The sequence below is a fragment of the Cygnus olor genome, chromosome 4 (genome assembly GCF_009769625.2).
Source record: "Cygnus olor isolate bCygOlo1 chromosome 4, bCygOlo1.pri.v2, whole genome shotgun sequence".
Classification (NCBI taxonomy): Eukaryota; Metazoa; Chordata; class Aves; order Anseriformes; family Anatidae; genus Cygnus; species Cygnus olor.
Window position 1 is genome coordinate 49,019,366 of NC_049172.1, and position 19,946 is coordinate 49,039,311.

The window sequence follows — 19,946 nt, forward strand, 5'->3', positions numbered from 1 at the left end:
ACCAGCTGCCTCCTGTGGAGGTATATTGAAGCTGGGTCATCATTAGACTGTGCTTCAAGATCTCTTCTACAAGGACGAGGGGCAGCTGGGGCGGGAAGGCTGCCTCATGGGCTGCAGGTCCTGCCTGTCATGGCAGGCAGCATGGAGTCAGCAGTAGGCACAGTGTGGGCCCAAGTGGCCCAGTGTGGCCGTTAGAACTGGTGGTGCCTGGTCCCAACAGCCGCTGGTGGGTCAAGATAACGGGTCAAGATAACAGCCTCTACAAGGAAAGGCAGGGCAGCAGGGGGAGCCATGCAGGTGGGCACAGAGACCGAGGGCGATGAGAGAGTTGGGGCTGGGTACTGCAGGGAAAATGGGGAGTCTGAGCGGTGGTGAGCGGTTGGGCCAGGAGAAGTCCTGGGCAAGCAGTTCCTTTGTGCAGATGCACCTCTGAGTTTCTAGTGGTTAGGAATTAACCCTCGTATATGCCCTTTAAGAATAATAAAGGACTGCGCTTTGTTGAAGTTATCTAGCCAGTGCATTCCCAAACTTGATACACGTACCATTCCTGTCAAAGCTAGTGGTAACCAACATTATCATTGGCAACTGTGAGAAGATTTTATTTTATTTTTTGCTTGGTATTGTGGCCTGCTAGTTGAGTAATACCGCTTCACACCAAGACCAATTTATCCCGTATCATTTTTGCCATTGTGGGGTTCCTTTGCATTTCTACCTTTATATCTTGGGAAGTTTTTGACACATTTTCATTTATTTAATCTGTAACTATTACAGCAAGCTTGAATGAGTAGCTTAATGCCAAGTTTTGGAACGTTGGTTTAACTCAATTTGTTAAGAATTGTTGAAGGTTTGCTAGTTTCTGATCTTCTCTTGCTTGAGACTGGAGCTGAGGTGTTATGAGACCTATTTCTGGTACGTTTACCGTGACTGAGGATTCCTGATCCAATTTCCAAGAGGTTGTATCTAAACACCAGGCAGCACTTCATGGTGCCAGGTGACGGAACCCTGTCACAGGCAGCCCAGAGAGGCTGTGGAGTCTCCTCCTCCTTGGAGATCTTCAGAAGCCGCCTGGATGTGGTCCTGGGCAGCCAGCTCTGGGTGGCCCTGCTGGAGCAGGGCTGGGACTAGGTGGCCTCCAGAGGGCCCTGCCAGCCTCAGCTGTTCTGTGATTCTGTTATGATAATGATTTTAGTTTAATTTTGTTTTTTAATGCCTCATAATTCTTTGCAATCCTGACACCACAAAGAAAGATTTGCATTCTGTGAAGCAGGGAAATCTGATAGCGACTTAAGACTGCAAATCATACACTAAAGCATTTGTGTGGAGGCCAAATTACTTGTGTGTTACCCATGTTTCTTCAGTGGTACCCATGAAGAAGTAGTCCTCTTAGTTCTGTGGGCCTTTTGATACCCTCACTGTATGTAAGTTAAAATTGTCAAATTCTTATTCAGTGAAGGGTTGAAAACTTGCAGTAAGACTGATTGTAAGTTTTTATTATTATTACTATTATTATTATTTATTTACTTAAAATAATGCTGGGGAATTGCACTATAGCAAAATCATCTTTTGGGTTTTTCCTATTCTAGACCCCTTAGTGGCCATCTAAGTCATATAATCTTACATGGAACTTTTATTTTATTCAATGGGTTATTTCAACTGTTTTTCAGTCAAGAAGAAAACATCACTTATTTCTTTACTTATATTTTCATATGTGAATAAAGTTAAAATAAGTTTGATAGTATATTTGAAAGACATTGATAAAATAACCTTGTTCTTAGCAGTACAATTCTACAGAAAAAAATTTTCCAAATAATGTCACTGATTATTTACAGTGGAGTTGTCATTCCTTGTTTAAAATGTGGATCTCAGAGCTTTGCAGGAGGCATCAATTAAAGTATTCAGATATAAAATCTCTTTTATCTTAGCAATAAGGTGTTAAATGTTTGCAAAGCCAGAACACTCCACTAGTAGTGAATATCGTTAGCAGTAGCAGTGCCTACGGTTTGCTGAGCCCGTGCAGGACTGGTGCAGGAACAGTCAGAAATTGCTGCCACTTCCTTTCCACTCCAACCCTGCAACACCTCACTTTCTCACTCATGCCAGGAGAAACTGGAAGAGGTAAAAGTCTTCTTGCAAACCCACGGTACTTGACTGCCTTGTGAGTAATAGCGTGATTCTATACTCTGTGGGTTTTCTAAGTATGTTTACATCCAAAATGCAAAAGGGCTTACTTTGTCTTTATGAAATTCCTGGAGGTATGTATATCTTAGCATTTGGTCTGTGGGATCTTCATTAGAATTGTGTTGTTATACTCATGCTACGTTCTGTGTGAGAGGTCTGTTGAATAAAAGCAAGGCAGCCGCTGGCTCAAAAGGCAAATGTAGCACTCGTGGGCATGGTAGCACTCTAATGCAAATCCTGTAAGTTTCCTCAGGTAAAATTTTTGTAATGCACCTTTTATTCATTTGATGCAGCATTATTATGAATATTAAGTATTTCTGATATATAAATATCTATACAGTGTTTTATTTATGGATGTTTTCAAACAAAAAAGGTGCTTTTTTTGTTGTTGTTGTTGTTTTGTTTTAAAAATGTCATGAAAGACTGATTTGTCAATTTAGTTTTGTTCCATAATATCAAAACAGGATCCAAATGAAGATACTGAATGGAATGAGATACTGAGAAATTTTGGAATTCTTCCTCCAAAAGAAAAACCGAAAGATGAAATTGAAGAAATGGTTTTACACTTGCAGAAGGAAGCAGAAGGCAAGTAAAATTAAAAATATATGACATTAGTGCAACAAGATTTGAAAAGCTGAAGTGTATAGTGCAAGGTCCAGCTCCGGAGTGGGAATCTTCCCCAGTACAAGAGCCATTCTTTGCCATCTCCTTCCATTCAAAATTAAGAGATTTTCATAGATCACAGATTGAACAGAAACAGGAATGGAAAGAACATAATCTAATAATCTAGTTTATTTTGCCTTAACACAGGATACATACCTAAGTCTTAACAAATGCTCATTTAATCATTTTTTTAAAACTTTTTTCACAGAAAGCATGAAGAAAAATGTATTCTCATTTTCTTTGCAGTTACCTCTAAGTACTAGAAAATTACTACTGTGGCTTTCTGTAAGTTCCATTTGAAGAACAGAAAGCATGAAGTTGTAGTCGCAAACATGGTAGGAACTAGAAGTTGCACATCTAAAACTGTACCTCTTGGTACACACTATTTTCCTGAAGGCAAACAGTTTTGCATAGAGCAACTAAGGCTCTTGCTTAAATATGTTCTAGTAATTCTCATTTTCTGACAAGTGTCAGACTTACAAATTCAAAGGCATGTTACAGCTAGTTCAGGAGTCTTCAGATTCTGCTGAGTTCTCTAGATTATTACAGAACAGAGCAAAATATATCATCTTTGTGTCTTCAGTAGTAGCTTCTGCCAAATTCTTGCAGACAGTGTTGATCAGGATATTTTTTTTTACGTAAAAATAAAGTTAAAATACACCAGATTATTAAAAAAGATGATAGCATTGCAAACAGCTGCATATGGCACCATTTTAATTACTGTTAGAATCATAGGATTGTTTGGGTTGGAAGTGACCTTAAAGCCCATCCAGTTCCAATGCCCCACCATGGGCAGGGACACCTCCCACCAGATCAGGTTGCCCAAAGTCCCATCCAGCCTGGCCTTAAACACCTCCAGGGATGGGGCATCCACAGCTTCTCTGGGCAACCTGTGCCAGTGCCTCACCACTCTCTGGGTGAAGAATTTCCTCCTAACCTCTCATCTATATCACCGCTCTTTTAGTTTAAAACCATTTACCCTTGTCCTGTCACTGCAGGCCCTGGTAAAAAGTCTTTCCCCATCTTTATTATAATCCCCCTTTACATGTTGAAAGGCTGCAATAAAATCTCCTTGGAGCCTTCTCTTCTCTTCTCTAGGCTGAACAAACCCAACTCTCAGCCTTTCTTCATAAGAGTTGTTCCAAACCTCTGATCATTTCTGTGGTCTTCCTCTTAACTTGATCTAACAGGTCCTTTGTTTTGCTAACAACTTTGGGTTTTTAAGACTTAGTTTTAACTCCTGTTTTTTAATTCTTCTATCATTCCTTTGCTATCATCTAGACTCTTATGGATTGCTTTGGGCGAACTGGTGGAGCTGACAGGCGTAGGACAGAATTTGAACCCAGTACAGGTGTAGTTAGATCCATAGAAACAGTAATGGCAAGTAACTATGCAAGCAAGTATCTAAGTAACCAAGTATGGTTAAATAGATTCATTTTTTAATTCTCTCTCTTACCAGTTACCCAAAGTTGGCTGCTTTCTGAAATCAGTATGTATTTTCCTTTCATTAGTTCCATGTCTGAGTAATAATTTTCATACATTTAAAACATGTGCAGGCACTCCAGAGAACACGAGGTGACCAATTTTGTTTGTTTCTAGTGAAACCATATGAAAGAATGAATCTTAAAGAATTAAAGGAAGCTGAAGATGACTTTGATGAGGCTGATAGGAAGGCTGTTGAAATGTACAGGTATAGTGAGATATTCCTGGCCAAATTAACAATGGTGTCACTATTGTACATTCTGAAACATAAGCTCAGAATCTTTTGAATAGTAACGTTGGCTGACACAACTTCTACCTTTTACCTTCTGTTCTTTTGCTGATAGCACTGATGTTACTGTCCTACATCTTCCCAATAGCCAGTGACAAAGAGAGGCAGTTCACACCATACTTTGCTTTGAGGTTTTGTTAGAATCAAATTATTCCCCTTTTAAAATATTAAATTTAGTCTCAAAGCTGCATATTTAAAGGAAAATAGAAGGGGCCACAGTGGAAACCACTGTTACACATTCTCAGTTCAGCTGTACCATGCCGCTGCATGCAGAGAAGTGTTGTATATTTGAAGTGTTGTGTAGTCAACAATTTACAAAAGTGTCTCTTTGGTTAAACGATGACCCTCACCCTACCACTCTGAAGATACAGGAGTTAGAGCAATGCTGATAAATATTTGGAGAAAGGAGAAGTTCTATATAGCCCATTTTCCCTCTTTTTCTGCATAACATTTTCTGTATAACATTTTCTGTGGATTTCAGACTGGGAGGAAATGTAGAGTTGGTCATGGGTATGCTTGGTCTATAATATTACAGAAGAACATTAAGGGAAAAACAAAGTCCTATCGTACATGGTTCCAACATACATGGCCCCATCTTTGTGAAAGAGGTTTTTTGCGTATGGGTTTTTGGGGTTTTTGCATATGAAGTGCATGCTACCTATAAAGGGACTCTTACTTCAGGACAGCATGCCATTAAAGAAGAAAAATGTATTTCAGTGCTGTACTCTAACTGTTCAGTATTGATAGTTGAAAACTAACTAATTAATCTGAGTATTATGAGTGAAACACTTCTCTGCCTTTTGGATAGCACTAATTTCTGGTATAGTAGGCTTTCTAAATATATTGAAATAAAAATGCAGAGTGAAGTTTATTAGAAATTACAGCTTAATTGTATCATATGCTGTAATGCTGACAGCTGATAAACTTTCTGTTTAAAGTAAAAGAAAGTCAGCTGTGGGCCCCTTATACATAACTATTGTGTCTTGACTTTTATGGAAGATTATTTTTAATGGCCTTTCTATTTTTTACTACATGAAAATATTCTTTTGAAGTTTGTATAGAAGAGAAGGCTCAAGGAAGAGCTCATCAATGTATATAAATACCTGAAGGGAAGAAATAAAGAATGCAGAGCCAGGCTGTTTTCGGTGGTGTCCAGTGCCAGGGCAAGAGGCAGCAGGCACAAACTGAAACACAGAGGGTTCCCACTAAACATCAGGAAACACTTCTTGACTGCAAAGGTGTCTGGGCACTAGTACAGGTTGCCCAGAGATGTTGTAGAGTCTCATTCCTTGGAGATCTTCAAAAGCCACCTGGACAGCCTGCTCTGAGTGTCCTGGCTTGAGCAGATGACTTGGCTTGGGCCAGATGACTTCCAGAGGTTCTTTCTGACCTCATCTGTAGTTCTGTGACATACCATGTAATGTTCTTAGGCATAAGTGTAATACAACCCAGGTTCTCATCCAACTGTTAATAGACGTACACCAATATGATTACCATACCATGCAGTGTCAATACATTTTATGACTTCAGGTTCAGAAAATCTCAGCAGCTTGTATGGAGACTTAGTAATTCCAGCTGTGTGGGACATTCACGTGTGTATTTTTGAAAATATTTTTCAAAGTACTCTGCTATGTTCTGCAGAGCTTAGTACTGTAACTAAGAAAAATGAGACATAAGCGGTTTAGATAGAATAAAAGTGGCAATGTGATCAGAACATTTCCTTTGCCTAGATTCTACCTGTACTTGCTGTTTTTGCAGTGTTGAAATGACTAAAATAATTCTAGCCCTAACACTGAATCTAGTACTGTATTCCCATAGAAAGATAATCCTTCACATAATTAAGTGAAAGTTGTGACTGTAAATAATCAAGTATTGTTGCTAGAGTATAATAACGTTGTGCATATATTTAGTCTTGCCAATTCTATAGTGGTTTTCGGTCAGTAAAATTAATAGCTGCTTGTAGTTCAACCCACCTCAGTAAGGCATTTTCACTTTCTATGTTGCGATTATTTTTGAGATGAAGACCGCCATCTACTGGTTTTACATTCCAGATTTCATGAATTATTTTAATATTAAATTGCATAATATTAGCACTTTAAGTACTGGTAGTTCTTCCTCAAACTACTAATGTTCAGAATTACAGAAACGATTTGTACCTTGTAAAATTTTCTTGCTTTGTCTCAAATGATCAAGACACTTGTTTAGTGTTTTTTTACTTAAGTTTCCCAGATCTGATACTGATATATAAGCATAAAACTATGAAAATGTATTTTAATGTTATCTTACAGACCAGAGATTAGTATAGCAGCCTTTCTAACTCTGAAATGATACAAGAAGACCTTGAGCTAGAGTATTTCTCAAAATATTTTTTTAAAGGATTTGAGAGAAATGCAGTAGATATTATTAAAAGATGCATTTTAAATGTTCCAAATGTGCTTATTTTTATTATTGCTTTTTAATTAGGCAGCAGCGCTTCCAGGAATGGAAATGTCTTCAGAGGAGGCAAAAGTATGGGGAGCTAAGAGAAATTAGTGGAGATCAATATGTAAAGGAAGTTACAAATGCTCCTAAGGATGTTTGGGTCGTAATTCATCTTTATCGGTCAAGGTAATTACTTTCTAGTATAAGGTATTAAGTACTTCAAAACAGAGAATTCAACTGGTAACTAAAAAGCAATACCAAGAAAAATGAAATATGATAGACTATTGAAATAGCAATTGTTTGGAGGCAGTGGAATAGAGAGCATGGAGCGTGGGACCTTCTTGATTTGTTAATTCACTTTAATTAGTTTGCCTTTGATCATTTGTATTAAAGATTTCTTTTGCTGTGTATGCCTCTGTGCTCTGTGTGCTTATGTGCTGAATCTCACTGAGATTTCTGAATTTCACTGAGAAACTGTTGTTGACTGTCTAGGCTAATACAAGTTCCTTTGAAGACTCATTGCTCAACAGGAGTCCTTTAACAGATTTTTTTTCTACCTTTGTTTCTCCTTTAGCAAGTAAAAAGCCCAGCAGGGAAAGTCTCAGCTCTGAAAATCAAGGACTGCTAAGGGAATTTGTTAGTTTATTGGTTTCCCTATATTGGTTCTCTAATGGTAGCAGGAGTTGTGACAGAATCCAGCAGAAATGTCAAAGAACTACCACATACGTTAGCAACTCTAGCATGTTCTTCAAAAGCACTGAGAATTAATATGGAATGTTTCATGTTGTTTAAATTCAGACTAGATTTCTCTTTTCCATCTTTTTAAGCATGTGGGAAGGAAGTTTCTTTGATTCTTTTCAATTGTCAGGAATCGAGCATTATTTCCAGGAGGAAGGAGTAGGTCAATCAAATGAAATTGTTCAAATTACAGTAATTTAAATTTACAGACTTGAAAGAAAATAGCATGTTTTCTTCCTTCTCATTGTTTTTGTTTACTGGAGAATCAATTCTGTACTGGATCATTATGTACATACGAATCTGTGAGAAACCTCATAATTCCTTAGGAATGAATAGTTCTGTTCCAGAACTGTAACCTCACCTGCCTTTGGCCACCAGAGGGTGCTGGTGGAGCTCTTTTACGGTCTATAGGTTAAATCGTCTTCAGTCTCAACAAAAATCTGAACATCGCAAAGGTTAACAGACCAGAAGGGAACAAACTACGAATTTTGTTGTTTTTACAGAGGCTTATATGGTGATTGTGCTGCAAATACTAGCTATGAAAGTTATGAACAGGCCTATGGTGGTAATATGACTACATAAAGATTTCCCTGACACTATTTAGATTTTACTAAAAGAATTAAGAGGTAATTCAGTGTTAAATTCAACACCTATTCAAATAAATTCGAGTGAAATGTATATTAGAGATCTAAAGTCTCTTTTGAAGTCTACAATAAATGGACAAAATGAGCTTTAAAATCTTAGTGGATAACAAAATTGAGGTACAACGCTTGCTTGAGTCATCTGGTAGCTTTACAGACATGCTTCATAAACCGTGCCTATTATATGCATTGACAGTTTTTATTTGGACAGCTCTTTAAATCAAATGATCTTAGAAGAGTCTACAAAAAATCTGTGGTGCAAACCTCATTACAAATTAAAATAGAAACAGTAAATGGAAAGGTATGTTTATTCTTCAAAGGCTCTGTTTTAAATAACATTAGTTCTACAAGTCATGTACACTGGAAGTATGATCATACTCTCTTATCCTTTCCTAGCATCCCAATGTGTTTACTAGTTAATGAACATCTCAGCCAGCTAGCCAGAAAGTTTCCAGAAGCCAAGTTTGTCAAAGCCATTGTGAACAGCTGCATTCAGGATTACGATGATACATGCTTACCCACAATACTTGTATATAAATCTGGTGAAATAAAAGGCAGATTCATAGGAGTAGCTGAATGTGGGGGGATATATCTTAAAGTGGAAGGTAAGAGAAATGCTTTTGAATAATTCACTTTATAGAAAAGTTTATGCTGTTTGTAATCATTAGACCTAAAGATCGCTGCTTAAAGATAAGAGAGTTTTAAATAATTTTGTAGAAAAAAAAAGACACAAATAGCAAAGAATGACTTGTGTAATCCTACAGTGATAAGAATATATAGTAAGCAAAGATATTTTGCAGTTTCAGTTTAGATGTTTTACTGGGATAAAGCTGGGTTGTCCAAGGCTCTGTTCTTCTTGTTGAGATGGAGCCTAATATTTAATAAAAATTCTTTTATTCTTAACCGAGAATTTATAGCAGTTATCAGCATAAATTATCATTTGTTATTACAGAGCTTGAATGGAAACTAGCAGAAGTTGGAGCAATTGAAACTGACTTAGAAGAAAACCCCAAAAAGGAAACTATAAATATGATGACATTGTCAAAGCAAAATACTTCTGCTCGTGAAAACACCAATACAAAAAGCAGCGATGTGCTGAAACCACATATTACTTGAGAAGAAATTTTTAATGTGGATAATCTGTTCCAACTTAAACTAGCTGAAATATAGCCTTTAAATTCCCTTTGTAGACCTGAAACAATAAAAGAGAGCTTTTCTTCCACTTGTGTATATTTGTGATTTTTAGAAGAAAACTAATGCAGTAAACAAAAGCCCTACTTATCCTCTGGAAACAGAGATGGCTCCTATTGACAAGAGAGCCTGAATTCTTCTTTTCATACAACCTGCTTAAATGGAAAAGGAAGGAGAGGTATTAGCTGTGGGGCTGTAATCTATACTTTCTTATTTTATCCAGCAGAGGTGCAAGTTTAACACCTGTAATTCTCAGTGAAATGACTGTAGTGGGACTCTGCTCTAAGAAATTTTTCAGTTCCTGCCATTGGGAAGCTGAAGAATGTGTACAGTGATATGAAAACAGGATTTAGCCCTGAATCTATTGACTAATACTTTTGCTTGTTTGACATGTATACAAGCATTTTCTCCAGTGTCAAGGATAATCTTCCCACTCTTTTCTAATGCTGATGGCTGGATCAGTTGTTCCTTCCCAGCAGAAATAAGTACATCCTTAGTAAAACAGTTTACAGTCCATGTGTATATAAGCACAACAAAACTACACGAGTGAATGAAGAGATCACACTCCTGATTCAGCATTTTTATTCATTATGAGTAGTGAATCAAATTGCATAGTATTTGTTATTTTTCCAGTGACTTGACTAAAAAAATAAAAGTTTTAACATGCTAATGAGGATTATACACACTTGACATGGGTTACTGCATCAGGATGCAGAAACAAAACAGAAATGGTTCACTTAATTCTTGGCACTTAGATATCTAAGGAAAACAAGAAAACGAACATTAGCTTGTTTATTTTTTTTTAACCAGGAGTATAAAGTAGATATGTACTGACAGACAAGTGTACTAGAAGCTTTTATTTGCGGATTCAAAGAGAACTGGTAGATGTACTTCAGAGTTAATGTCTCATCTGCCACCTAAAACTCGAAGGCTAACTAGTATGTGTTTTAAATGTAGATAGGTCATCAGTGACTTGGGACATGACTTCCCCATCGCTTCAGGTGAATACCAGTGTTGGTGTGAAAGGGGCACTACCACCCACTTGCTCTTTGCAGCAAACCTCCTTCCTGCCATTGTGGCTGCAGTGAGTTACAGGAGCACAAGCCCAATACTCACTGCTTATAATTTGGCAATGTCTGAACATTATGTTGCCCCCCAAGGAACCATCGGAGGGAACTCACGTTGACAGTAAGGTTCAAGAACACAGTATTTCTAGAAGGAAATAATTTCACAAAACTACTATTCAATTTCTAAGCTTTCTGTCCTGTTCTTTCAGAAGCCCTTACAGTACTTTAAAAGGAGAAGATGCATTAAAAAACATTGCCTCAGTTAGGCTATAACCTTGGCGCAAACACAAGTGTATGTGATCTGCCCAGGTGTGTTGCCTGCTTTGATCTTGACAGATCCCAAAAGGTAAGGGATTTGCAAGCTTCCAAGAGCAATTTGGTGCTGCGGCACTGCAGAAGGTTGGTGTTGCTCCCCCATACCTACAAGGTATACTTTGGGTCAAGAGATAAGTAGTAGTATCTCTGCTGTGTTTTTCTGAAGAATTACTACTGGTGACTAAAGATCCTGTGGCAAATTTTATACATACAGCTTGATGCTAATTTTAGCCTCTGGGTTTCTTGGCCACATTCTGTTCCTGGCAATTATGTATTTTTGTTGAAGACATTTCTGCATTTTCTCCTTTGAGTTTCCATCCCTGCTGTGTTATCCTTACTGCATTTCATCATAGCAGCATGACTCCTTTCCCTAAGTAATTACATCATTAGTTTTGTTTATGTCAATATTCCTCAACTGAAGGCTAGAAATAGAGTATTATATATCAGTAAATATCAAAACTCAAGTGTTTTTTACTAATGCTTTTCACAGTTTTTCCGGCAGAAAAAAATCTGGCTCGTGGTTAATTCTTTGGCAGCATTACAGCTAAAAAAGGTTTGTGTCCCCACACTACCTTTGTGTATGGTCACAAGGTGAATCAAACAGGGAAACTGAGCTACCTGAAAAGTAATCCAGAAAGGAAGATCTATGAGATTTTGGCAGCCAAATCAAGTTCTTTCTTTATTCCAGACACAAACACAAGTTACACTTCTATAGATACATATTGGTAATTATAGTTTTAGGTATATCACTGGAAGATCAACTGAAAAATAAACATCCTTGGAACTGAGAAAAATGGGAAAAGTTACATACTTCTGCCACTAAGCAATGTTTTATTTTACAGAAGGTAGTTTGTTATGCATGCAGGTTTATGCTAGAATAATCACTGCGCATTTTAAGCATCTTCCAGTCCCACATCAGGCAGTACGCAATACTGTCTGGAACATGTTACAGTTATATGTAAAGCCTGCGTAGCATCAGCTAGTTATCTGTTTGATTAACTGTGGCACTGTTTGCATTTATTGGCTGGACCGTGTTTCACAACTTAGTCTGCAAAGTCTGTAAGATAGCCACATCTTGCAGTTTTTATACGTTTTTAAAACACACACCTACACAAAGACAGGGATGCCAATTTTTATTATCAGACCCTCCTGCAAACTCCTATTACAGCTGTATCTTCCTGTGTGCATCTTCCCGGGGGCCACGGCCGGGTTTTCCCGTCAGGCCGTCTCCCCCAGCCGGCATTAGGAGCGCCGTGCCACGCAGGGGGCCGCCAGCCCCGCACTCCCCCCGCGTCGGGCTCCAGCACCGCCCGCCCGCCATTTTCCCCTCCGTGAGGTGAGCCGGGGCGAGGTGAGCCCAGGTCAGGGCCCCGCGCCTCCCACCGCGCCTGCGCGCTCCGCTCCCCTCCCCGCGGGCCTGCGCGGGATCCCCTTTCCCCACACCCTCTCTCCCTCCCTCCCTCCGCGCATGCGCAGGCGGCGGGCTGTGTCGGGGGGGTGCGCTGCGGCTGGCAGTGCGCGGCGGCGCAGGCGCGGTTGGGGGCAGTGGCGGGCCCGGCGGCTGCGGCGGCGGCGGGAGGAGGAGGAGGAGGAGGAGGAGGAGGAGGAAGGAGGAGAAGGGAGGAGGAGGAGGAGGAGGAGGGAGGAGGACGGCGAGCGGCAGCCCGGTACGTGAGGGGCCGTGAGGGGCCGGCAGGGCGGCCCCGGGGGCGTTGCGGTGCGGGGGGCAGCGCTAGGCCCGGTGACCCACTTTGCTCCCGTCACGGCGCCCCGGGCGGGCCTCAGGGGGCGGCGGGGCCCCCGCCGCAGGTGTGAATTGGGAAAAACGTTGTTGTCTTCCCCTAACTGACCGTATGCACCCTAACGCCTTCATAACCATACTGTTCTCACATAAAACCAGACCGACTGAGAGGAACAGGCGAAGTGGGGTGCAGTTCTAGCCGCGACGTGAAGCGACAGCCAGGCGCAGAGCACCTGAGCGCAGCCCCGAGCCCCCAGCCCCGTGCAGTAAGGGGTTTGTCGGTGACACACTTTGACAGGCGGTGCTTCTGGGGGCACTGTTGGCTCGAACAGGCCCGGCTGCTCCTTGCTCCCTGCGCTCACCTCGTTGCTGCCCCCCTCAGCTGTGCCAGCACAGCGGTTCGTGGAACTGTGTCCCATAACTAGGTTGGGGAAGTGATCCAGGTTAAAATTAACTACCTTTTTTTTTTTTTTTTTTATGGGGTTATATTTAACCTAGATCATTGCTCTGGGTGACAGGTGTGCCAGAAGGCAAGAGGATTGTTTAAACAAACACTCTGGTGAAAGAAATGCTTGAGAAACACACCTCAACTCTGGTAGACCTGGCAAAGTGCAGTGTGAGCAGCTGTGCCACTCTCTTCGGTCACACAGGAACAAAATTGATAATGTCTATGAACATTTAGGGTTTGGGGGCTGTTATTGTAGACAGTATCTGGTTGTTACAATAGAGGAATTTTATTCAACAGGACAAGATACTTTGCAATTTATTTTTTTTAAGAAGCTACCGATTTTCATATATATCAATTTAAGATACTTTCTCAAAATCATTGAAGACTTTGTTTTTAGATATACCAAATACTAAATGTTTGTGTTCGGGTTTTTTGTGTGGACCTGAGTGCTAGTGCTTTTAAGGGATAAGAGTTCTGTTGGTTGGGCAAGATTTACCTCTTTATAAGAAACAGTCCTAACAGCAAAAAAATAACCCCAAGGTTGATACTGATATTTTAAGATCTCTTCCAGGCATGTCTTTTTCTGTTTGTTTGTTCTGCTTCACGTTCTTACATTAAAAAGTTTAACAAATATAGGTAAAATAAAAGGATGCGAGGAAAGCAATGAGTGGTTTTTTATTAATGCTTTAAGGAGCCTGTAAGCTCCCTCTTTTCCACTTTTTACACTCAACAATTTAAAAATTGAGTGGTAATTACTTTTAATTTGTAGTGTTGGCTAATTATCTTATTAGTATAGAATTTCATTGAAATCTTCATAGCTTGGTCTTCTCAGGGAAGTTGTTGCTTCCAAGAAGTTCAAGCTTTTGCTGTCTTCTGGACAAAAAGTTGAAGATGCATATTAGCAATAGAGATATCAATAACCCCCTGCCCCCCAGCATGTTCTTTATATGAAATGATTGTATCAACTTGAAAGGTTTTGAATTTTTTGGTAAACAACAGACTTCCCCCCCCTCGGTGCAATTTCATGTGTTTGAAAACAGCCCCTCTTTAGCTATGCACCCTTTTGGGGAGAGATGCATGGTTTGCTGTCTGGAGCCTTATAGCTTCTGTGTAATTTTGTAATTTGAAGAATATAGATATTCCTTCTCTTAGAATATAAAATTAGTACCCTAGTATGTTTTTAATGCAAACCACACCATATAGGTATGAAAAAATGGGGTCATAGCTAAGGTGTCTTCATTTTCAGCACATTATAATGAGTTAGTTTTTCTTGAGTAGAAGACTGGTAGATGTTTGAAGAGGTTTGAAGTAAAGAAAAGTGCATTTTTGCATTTCAGCCTTTTTGAAGTACTCATTTCTGTATGAACGCTAGAAATTGCAAAGGCCAGGTGATAAAGCAGGTCTAGAAACGTTTCCTTGGCTAGATGGTATGAGTAGGTAGTTGAGTTGAGCAAAGACAGTAGTAGTTCCTGCCCTTCTTACCTTCTCCTTACTTATTTTGCAGAGTGTTTTTATCCGTTCTTTGTTAATCGAGCTGGGTGACCCTGTAAGGAGCTGCACTGGTGGCACAGGAACAGGAGTGAGTTGCCAGGGTGCTGGGAGAGCAGGAACTCTTCTAAGGTGGCTTTGTCTCTGCGGGGGAAAAGATGGCTCTGTGAGACTGCAGCCAAACGGCAGCCAGACCATTCAGCTGCCTCTCGTCTCCTGCTGGTCCTGCATTACTAGCAGTAGCATTGTTATTCTGAATTTGGTAGTGTTTCAGGATAGAAAGAGGTGTAAGAAGGGCACCTTTGGTCACATCGCAGAGCCTGAAGGGGAAGATGTCAGTGAACTGGCACAGGGAAATACAGCTGTATCCGTTGGGAAGATGCTCATCTTGTTAGCTCAGTGAATGGGGTTCTGTGGGAATTGGAAACTCGGACATTCCCCCGTTCATTTGTTGTAGGAGTTAAAGATGTGAAATGCAGAATTGTGGCAGAGGAAAGAAACTTACGGTTAATACAGCTGGGTGCTGCCCTGAAGGATTGAATTCTCAACCCCTACTGCTGCCACAAAATTCCTTTGTAATGCAAAGGCTGCTTTAATTTTGGCTTGCCTCATGCCTGAGTGTTTAATTTTATAGCCTTAATATTCTCTCACCATACTTTTTGAGTATAATATAAATTCTTAATTATAACCACTTTCAGAATATATAATCATATATTTAAAAAGTTTCCATGCTCCGCAGTTCCCATATATTTCATATTATGTGGAAGCAGCGAGGCTTCATTTGTGCTTAGATTCTTGCCTCAGTGTAGTCATTTGCACGCTTTGGACTCTTTCCAACTGTTACATTTTGTCATTAACATCACTGAATTAGTTTCCTTTTTTTGCAGTGATGTTCAGAGGAACAATGCTGAGTATATCATAAAATCATCTCCAGTATTAATATTTTATTAAATATAGATCCATAAAAAGTAGATACACCATTAAGATTCAAGAGTGGTAAAGACTTGTGTTTCGAGTTAATCTCATGAAAATTAGCAGATACTGTGGGCATTCCTCAACTTCAACATAAAAACATAGCTAAATTAGGCATAAAAGTGGCTGCATAAATGCTTTGTCCTTTTAACTGCCTTTAAAAATCTCAAAATATGTGAGAAAGCTTCAGAACTGAAACTGAAGTCATTTTACTACTTATGACAGCCTGCTACCACAGAATAATTGGGATTAGAATAACATCCCTATGTTAAAACAGAATGAAACCGTTCCTGGAGTGAGATCTATTTTAAGTGGCTTTTAAAATACCTATACCTGGCCTTGTTCAATAGAGGTCCTTCTAGAGTCCCAGTAAAAGGGATATTTGCAGGTATCAGTGATGCATGTTATTTTGGTGTATGGTCAAATCCATACAGAATACAGAGGAGTCAAAGTTGTGGTGTAGATGGATTCTGGATATCCAGTCCAAACTAAAATTGTAGCTGTATGTTGGCTATATTTTAAGAGCCTCTGTTTAGTAAAGTTTTCCAAGCACTTTGAAGTTTTATTCTGAGATCCTTAACAATCTTGTCAAAACCGAGCATCTTGGCATGTAAATCTGTTTAGCATTCATAAATTAAGCAATCTGTAAATTAGGCATTCACTTGTCCAAAGGCATGTTGAAACCACACCTCAGGCACACCTATGGGATTGGACTCGGACCAACGTGGTGACTCTCCCTTTTGTTCAGGAGCACAAAGCAGGGAGGAGGAAGAGAGGGTTTTTGATGTCTGCCTCCTGAAAAAAACACAAGAGGAACCCCAACCAACCCCAAACCAAATAACCATGCAAAACACTCCCAACAAAAACAGCACCCAGACACTAAAAATCCACTTTTCAACGTGTATAAGGTGATTAAAGTTTAATTGGACTAAAGAGAGATACTATGCCACTTGTTTTCTCGGAGATGGGCAGCTGTGCTGTGGCCTGTTCCAGGAGCGATGCAGTCTTTTCTTCCACTTAAAATTTTTAATGCTGTTAGGGATTTGAAGCCAGAACTCATCTCTATGATTTGGGTGCCCTTCTCCCTAGAGGTATGCACACTGCTGGTTCTGCTCTGTCCAGCAAAGCTGCTTCTTTTTTTTTTTTTTTTTTTTCTTCTCTCATGCTCTGAGGAATGCTGCTGAAAAGAGAGGTTAGGAGTTGATCCAGCTTCCAGTGCAGCATGGTGTGTGCAGAGAGGTTAGGATCTGAACCCCTTCTGAAGACTGTCTCTCAGATCTCTGTTTGGGGTCACTGTGCTGTAACTCGGTCTGCTGGACAAAATGAGAACACGTCTTTTTCCTCCTGCTAGTGTGTTTTGATGGGAAAAGCTCAGCTGTGTGTGTCCAGGGCTGTGAGTACTCACCTTGCCTGTGTCCCAGGCCTTCAGAGACGCGTGATGGTGAAGGCACTAATATCACAGGGTACTGGTGGAGCTCTGGGACATTTGGAAGAGGTATAATACCTGGGAACAGGCTGATCATCCAGCACAATGTCTGAATTTTAGATGCTTTGTAGTAGGGTGCACTTCTGTTAACAACGTAGTGCTGCTAACATTGTAGATAAAATTTACAAGAGCTTTTAGCTTGCAGCTCCTTCAGCATGTGAATGTGTCTCAGGTGCTTGCAGAAGGCTGGTCTCAGATCCCATAGGCATCCCATTAACTGCTGACCTGCTAGTTATAAGCGTTTGTGAACGTATGAGAGACAGTCCTGCAACAAGTGGCCATTGGTAGAAAGAGGAATAATAATTTCTGGATTTCCTGAAATAGACATTTAAAAAAAAAAACAACAAAATACATGAGAAACATACATTTTTACATATTAAATGATGATCTTGGAGAATGTATGAGATACTAAAATGCATAATAAAAAATAAAGAACACTTCAAAGTAAATTGTATGAGTACAGCTAATCTCATATTTCCAATTCTAAGGCTGCTGCTGCCTTAAATAAATGTAAATAAATGCCTTAAATAAATGTAAATAAAACATAAGGTATAATTTTTACATTTTGTGAATTACATCCAGCATGATAAAAGTTTGTAATGATCTAGTAAGCGTGTGTTTCTGGCATTTAAAAGCATTTGATGTTTTTGGTGATGTTTCTCTGGTGCAGTGAAGTAGTCAGAGACTGGTGTTAGTCTTGTGAGTTGTTGCTGTTATTCACGTGCACCCTGGAAAAGCTGTGCTGACAGAGTAATGTTCCTGTGGTTGGGTGGCTGCTGGCAGGCAGGTGGTTGGTAATTCTGAGAGGGGGAGCTCCAGCTGGTGCAGGCAGGTAGGAGGTTCAGGATTCTTCACGTGGGTCTTGTCAGAGAAATGCCAAAGGCCTGAGACTATTTTAGTTTTCATTGGTCATCCAAAAGCTTCAGGGTACGTTAGGGGGAAAAATCTTGGCACGTGGAGCAGCTTGTCAAGCCCTCAGTCCCCTAAAAGTGTATTTGAAACTGAAGTGTGAAGAAGTGAGAAGTCACAGAAATCAGGAAATGTTTTTCCAAAATCTGCTTATTTCCCTTGGCTCAGAAAGCAAGCAAGAACTTTTCTCCATTGAAAGCTGCAGGGTTTTTTTAGCCTGATTTCCTAAGGAAAGTGATTTATGCCATTTCCCCTTTTTCTCATTCTTTCCCTATGTCTTCGCCAGCAGCTTTTGAAGTCACGGACAAATTTCAACTGTGTTGAAAGGACAGCAATCTCAGAGACTGTCGTGTTCCTCCAGTTTGGGGAAGATAGGCAAAGTGGATAGGGAGAAACCCTCGATCCCCTTTCTTGAGAGAGAGTCTGAAATGCAAGTTTGGCTCTGACCTGCATTTCAGCGTGAGCAGGGTCTTTGCTGGACAGAAAGGAGGTGCTTGTAGGTAAGCTGGCTTGTTACAGCGTGGGAGAAGAGAGTAGATAAAAGGTAGAGCTCTAAGAACTGTGCCTTGCCATCCACTAACGCACTTGTTTAGTGATGAATTGGTAAAGGATATGGTGGCCGTTAACCGATGAATTACTGATCAGAATTAGCTAATGCTGTGTTTTGCTGACTGCAGGGTTGCCTGGTTCTTATTTTCCATTAGTATGTAAAATAAATTCTTCTGAAATTAACAGAATATCTCAAAGCCATGATTAAATTCATATTTTCCCTATGTTTTGGGGGAAAAAAATACAGTTTTGGCATATTTCGTGGAAAAGGCCAAAACTTAGACTTTGCTTTCAGTAGTAAAGAGCAAAAGAAAGTGTAACTTGAGTCTGAGAAATGGGACTTTTCTGTTTGAAAGTATTTGACCGGCCATGGAAAATCAGTGCTTTTTGTAGTGGAGGTATAAAACTGATAGGGTGCTGTCTAAAGATTTCTGTTTATTCCAGTTGCTGTATGAAGTATGACCATTTGTAGCCAAAGATAAGACGTTTTTCTCAACATAAGAATAAAAGAAAGTACCTCCTAGGCTGGATTTCCTGCAAGCCTGCTCCTCTCTCTGTAACATGGAGTTACCAGTTGAAAAGCAAGGGGAGCTGGACTTCCCTCTAGAATCCCATTTCTAGTTCTTCTGTCTTGCCTGTATTTGCCTTACCTCTTATTTGTGGTGATCGTTGGACTGAAGTTTATAGCGTAATGTTCAACTTGCAAGATTCTGTCTGGTCTCAGTGGAGAATTTAGTCTGTCCTGCGGGTAGGTTTACAGAAACTGCTGATAGACTTCGTAACGGTGAAAGTGAAGAAAACTTTTTTAGTGTGCTTCTATTAATTTCTAGACAGTTCCCTGCTCAGTGATGTCAGATATACTTTCCAAGCCTTCAGTAACACTTTGAGTGTTTACAAATCGTACAGTCTTCAGAAATGTTAATTCAGAAATGTCCACTTTTACAATGTGTTGGTTTTAAAATAACATAATGGGTTGCGGTGTAGTTATGTGGCTTTGACTTGTGCTTATTTTAAAGCAGTTTTCGTAGTAACAACAAATATTCTAAAGGAAACCGGATTTTCCTCTGACTGCGAGTAGAAAAGCAAGTAGCAGCATGAATCACAGCTTCCAAGAACTGTCAGAATAGGAATGCAGATTCTCTCTCTCACACACACACACACACACTTTCCTTGCTGTCAATTTTAACGTGATAATGTGGTTTAATAAAGTTTTTCTTGCCATCCGCAGCAGCAACACTTATTATATGCAATCAAGCTGCTACTAGCAGTTGCATGGTTGGGGGTGAAAGTACAGTTTGGAACTAGTGTGCGAGTTTCAATGATAATTCATTAGCATCTCAGTAATTTTGCTTAAAATACGTTTTCTGA

The 19,946-nt window shown here is 39.9% G+C and overlaps 2 protein-coding genes across 9 annotated transcripts in view; both read left to right on the forward strand.

Annotated features, from left to right (window-relative positions):
* Nucleotides 1-72: 72 nt before the first annotated feature.
* Nucleotides 73-9,634, forward strand: PDCL2 (phosducin like 2). Its single transcript, XM_040556608.1, has 6 exons — nucleotides 73-297; nucleotides 2,643-2,763; nucleotides 4,441-4,531; nucleotides 7,076-7,219; nucleotides 8,809-9,017; nucleotides 9,365-9,634. Exons 1-6 carry the CDS (start codon nucleotides 292-294, stop codon nucleotides 9,526-9,528), a joined length of 735 nt encoding a protein of 244 aa, XP_040412542.1. The 5' UTR covers nucleotides 73-291; the 3' UTR covers nucleotides 9,529-9,634.
* A 2,877-nt stretch (nucleotides 9,635-12,511) lies between these two features.
* Nucleotides 12,512-19,946, forward strand: part of CLOCK (clock circadian regulator) — a 63,469-nt gene continuing 56,034 nt past the window's right edge. For 3 of the 8 annotated variants that reach the window (XM_040554902.1, XM_040554907.1, XM_040554906.1), the window contains exon 1: nucleotides 12,531-12,652. The gene's annotated coding sequence lies outside the window, so the exon portion shown is untranslated. Of the gene's footprint in view, nucleotides 12,653-18,318; nucleotides 18,530-19,946 lie in introns of all 8 variants that reach the window. The other 5 variants (XM_040554909.1, XM_040554910.1, XM_040554905.1 and 2 more) reach the window with 4 other exon arrangements.

Bases quoted from the DNA above. Each gene is read 5' to 3' on its own strand.
- PDCL2 (XM_040556608.1), top strand. The intron at 2,764-4,440 runs GCAAGTAAAATT...GTTTGTTTCTAG, and splicing joins CTTGCAGAAGGAAGCAGAAG to TGAAACCATATGAAAGAATG. The intron at 9,018-9,364 runs GTAAGAGAAATG...TTGTTATTACAG, and splicing joins GATATATCTTAAAGTGGAAG to AGCTTGAATGGAAACTAGCA.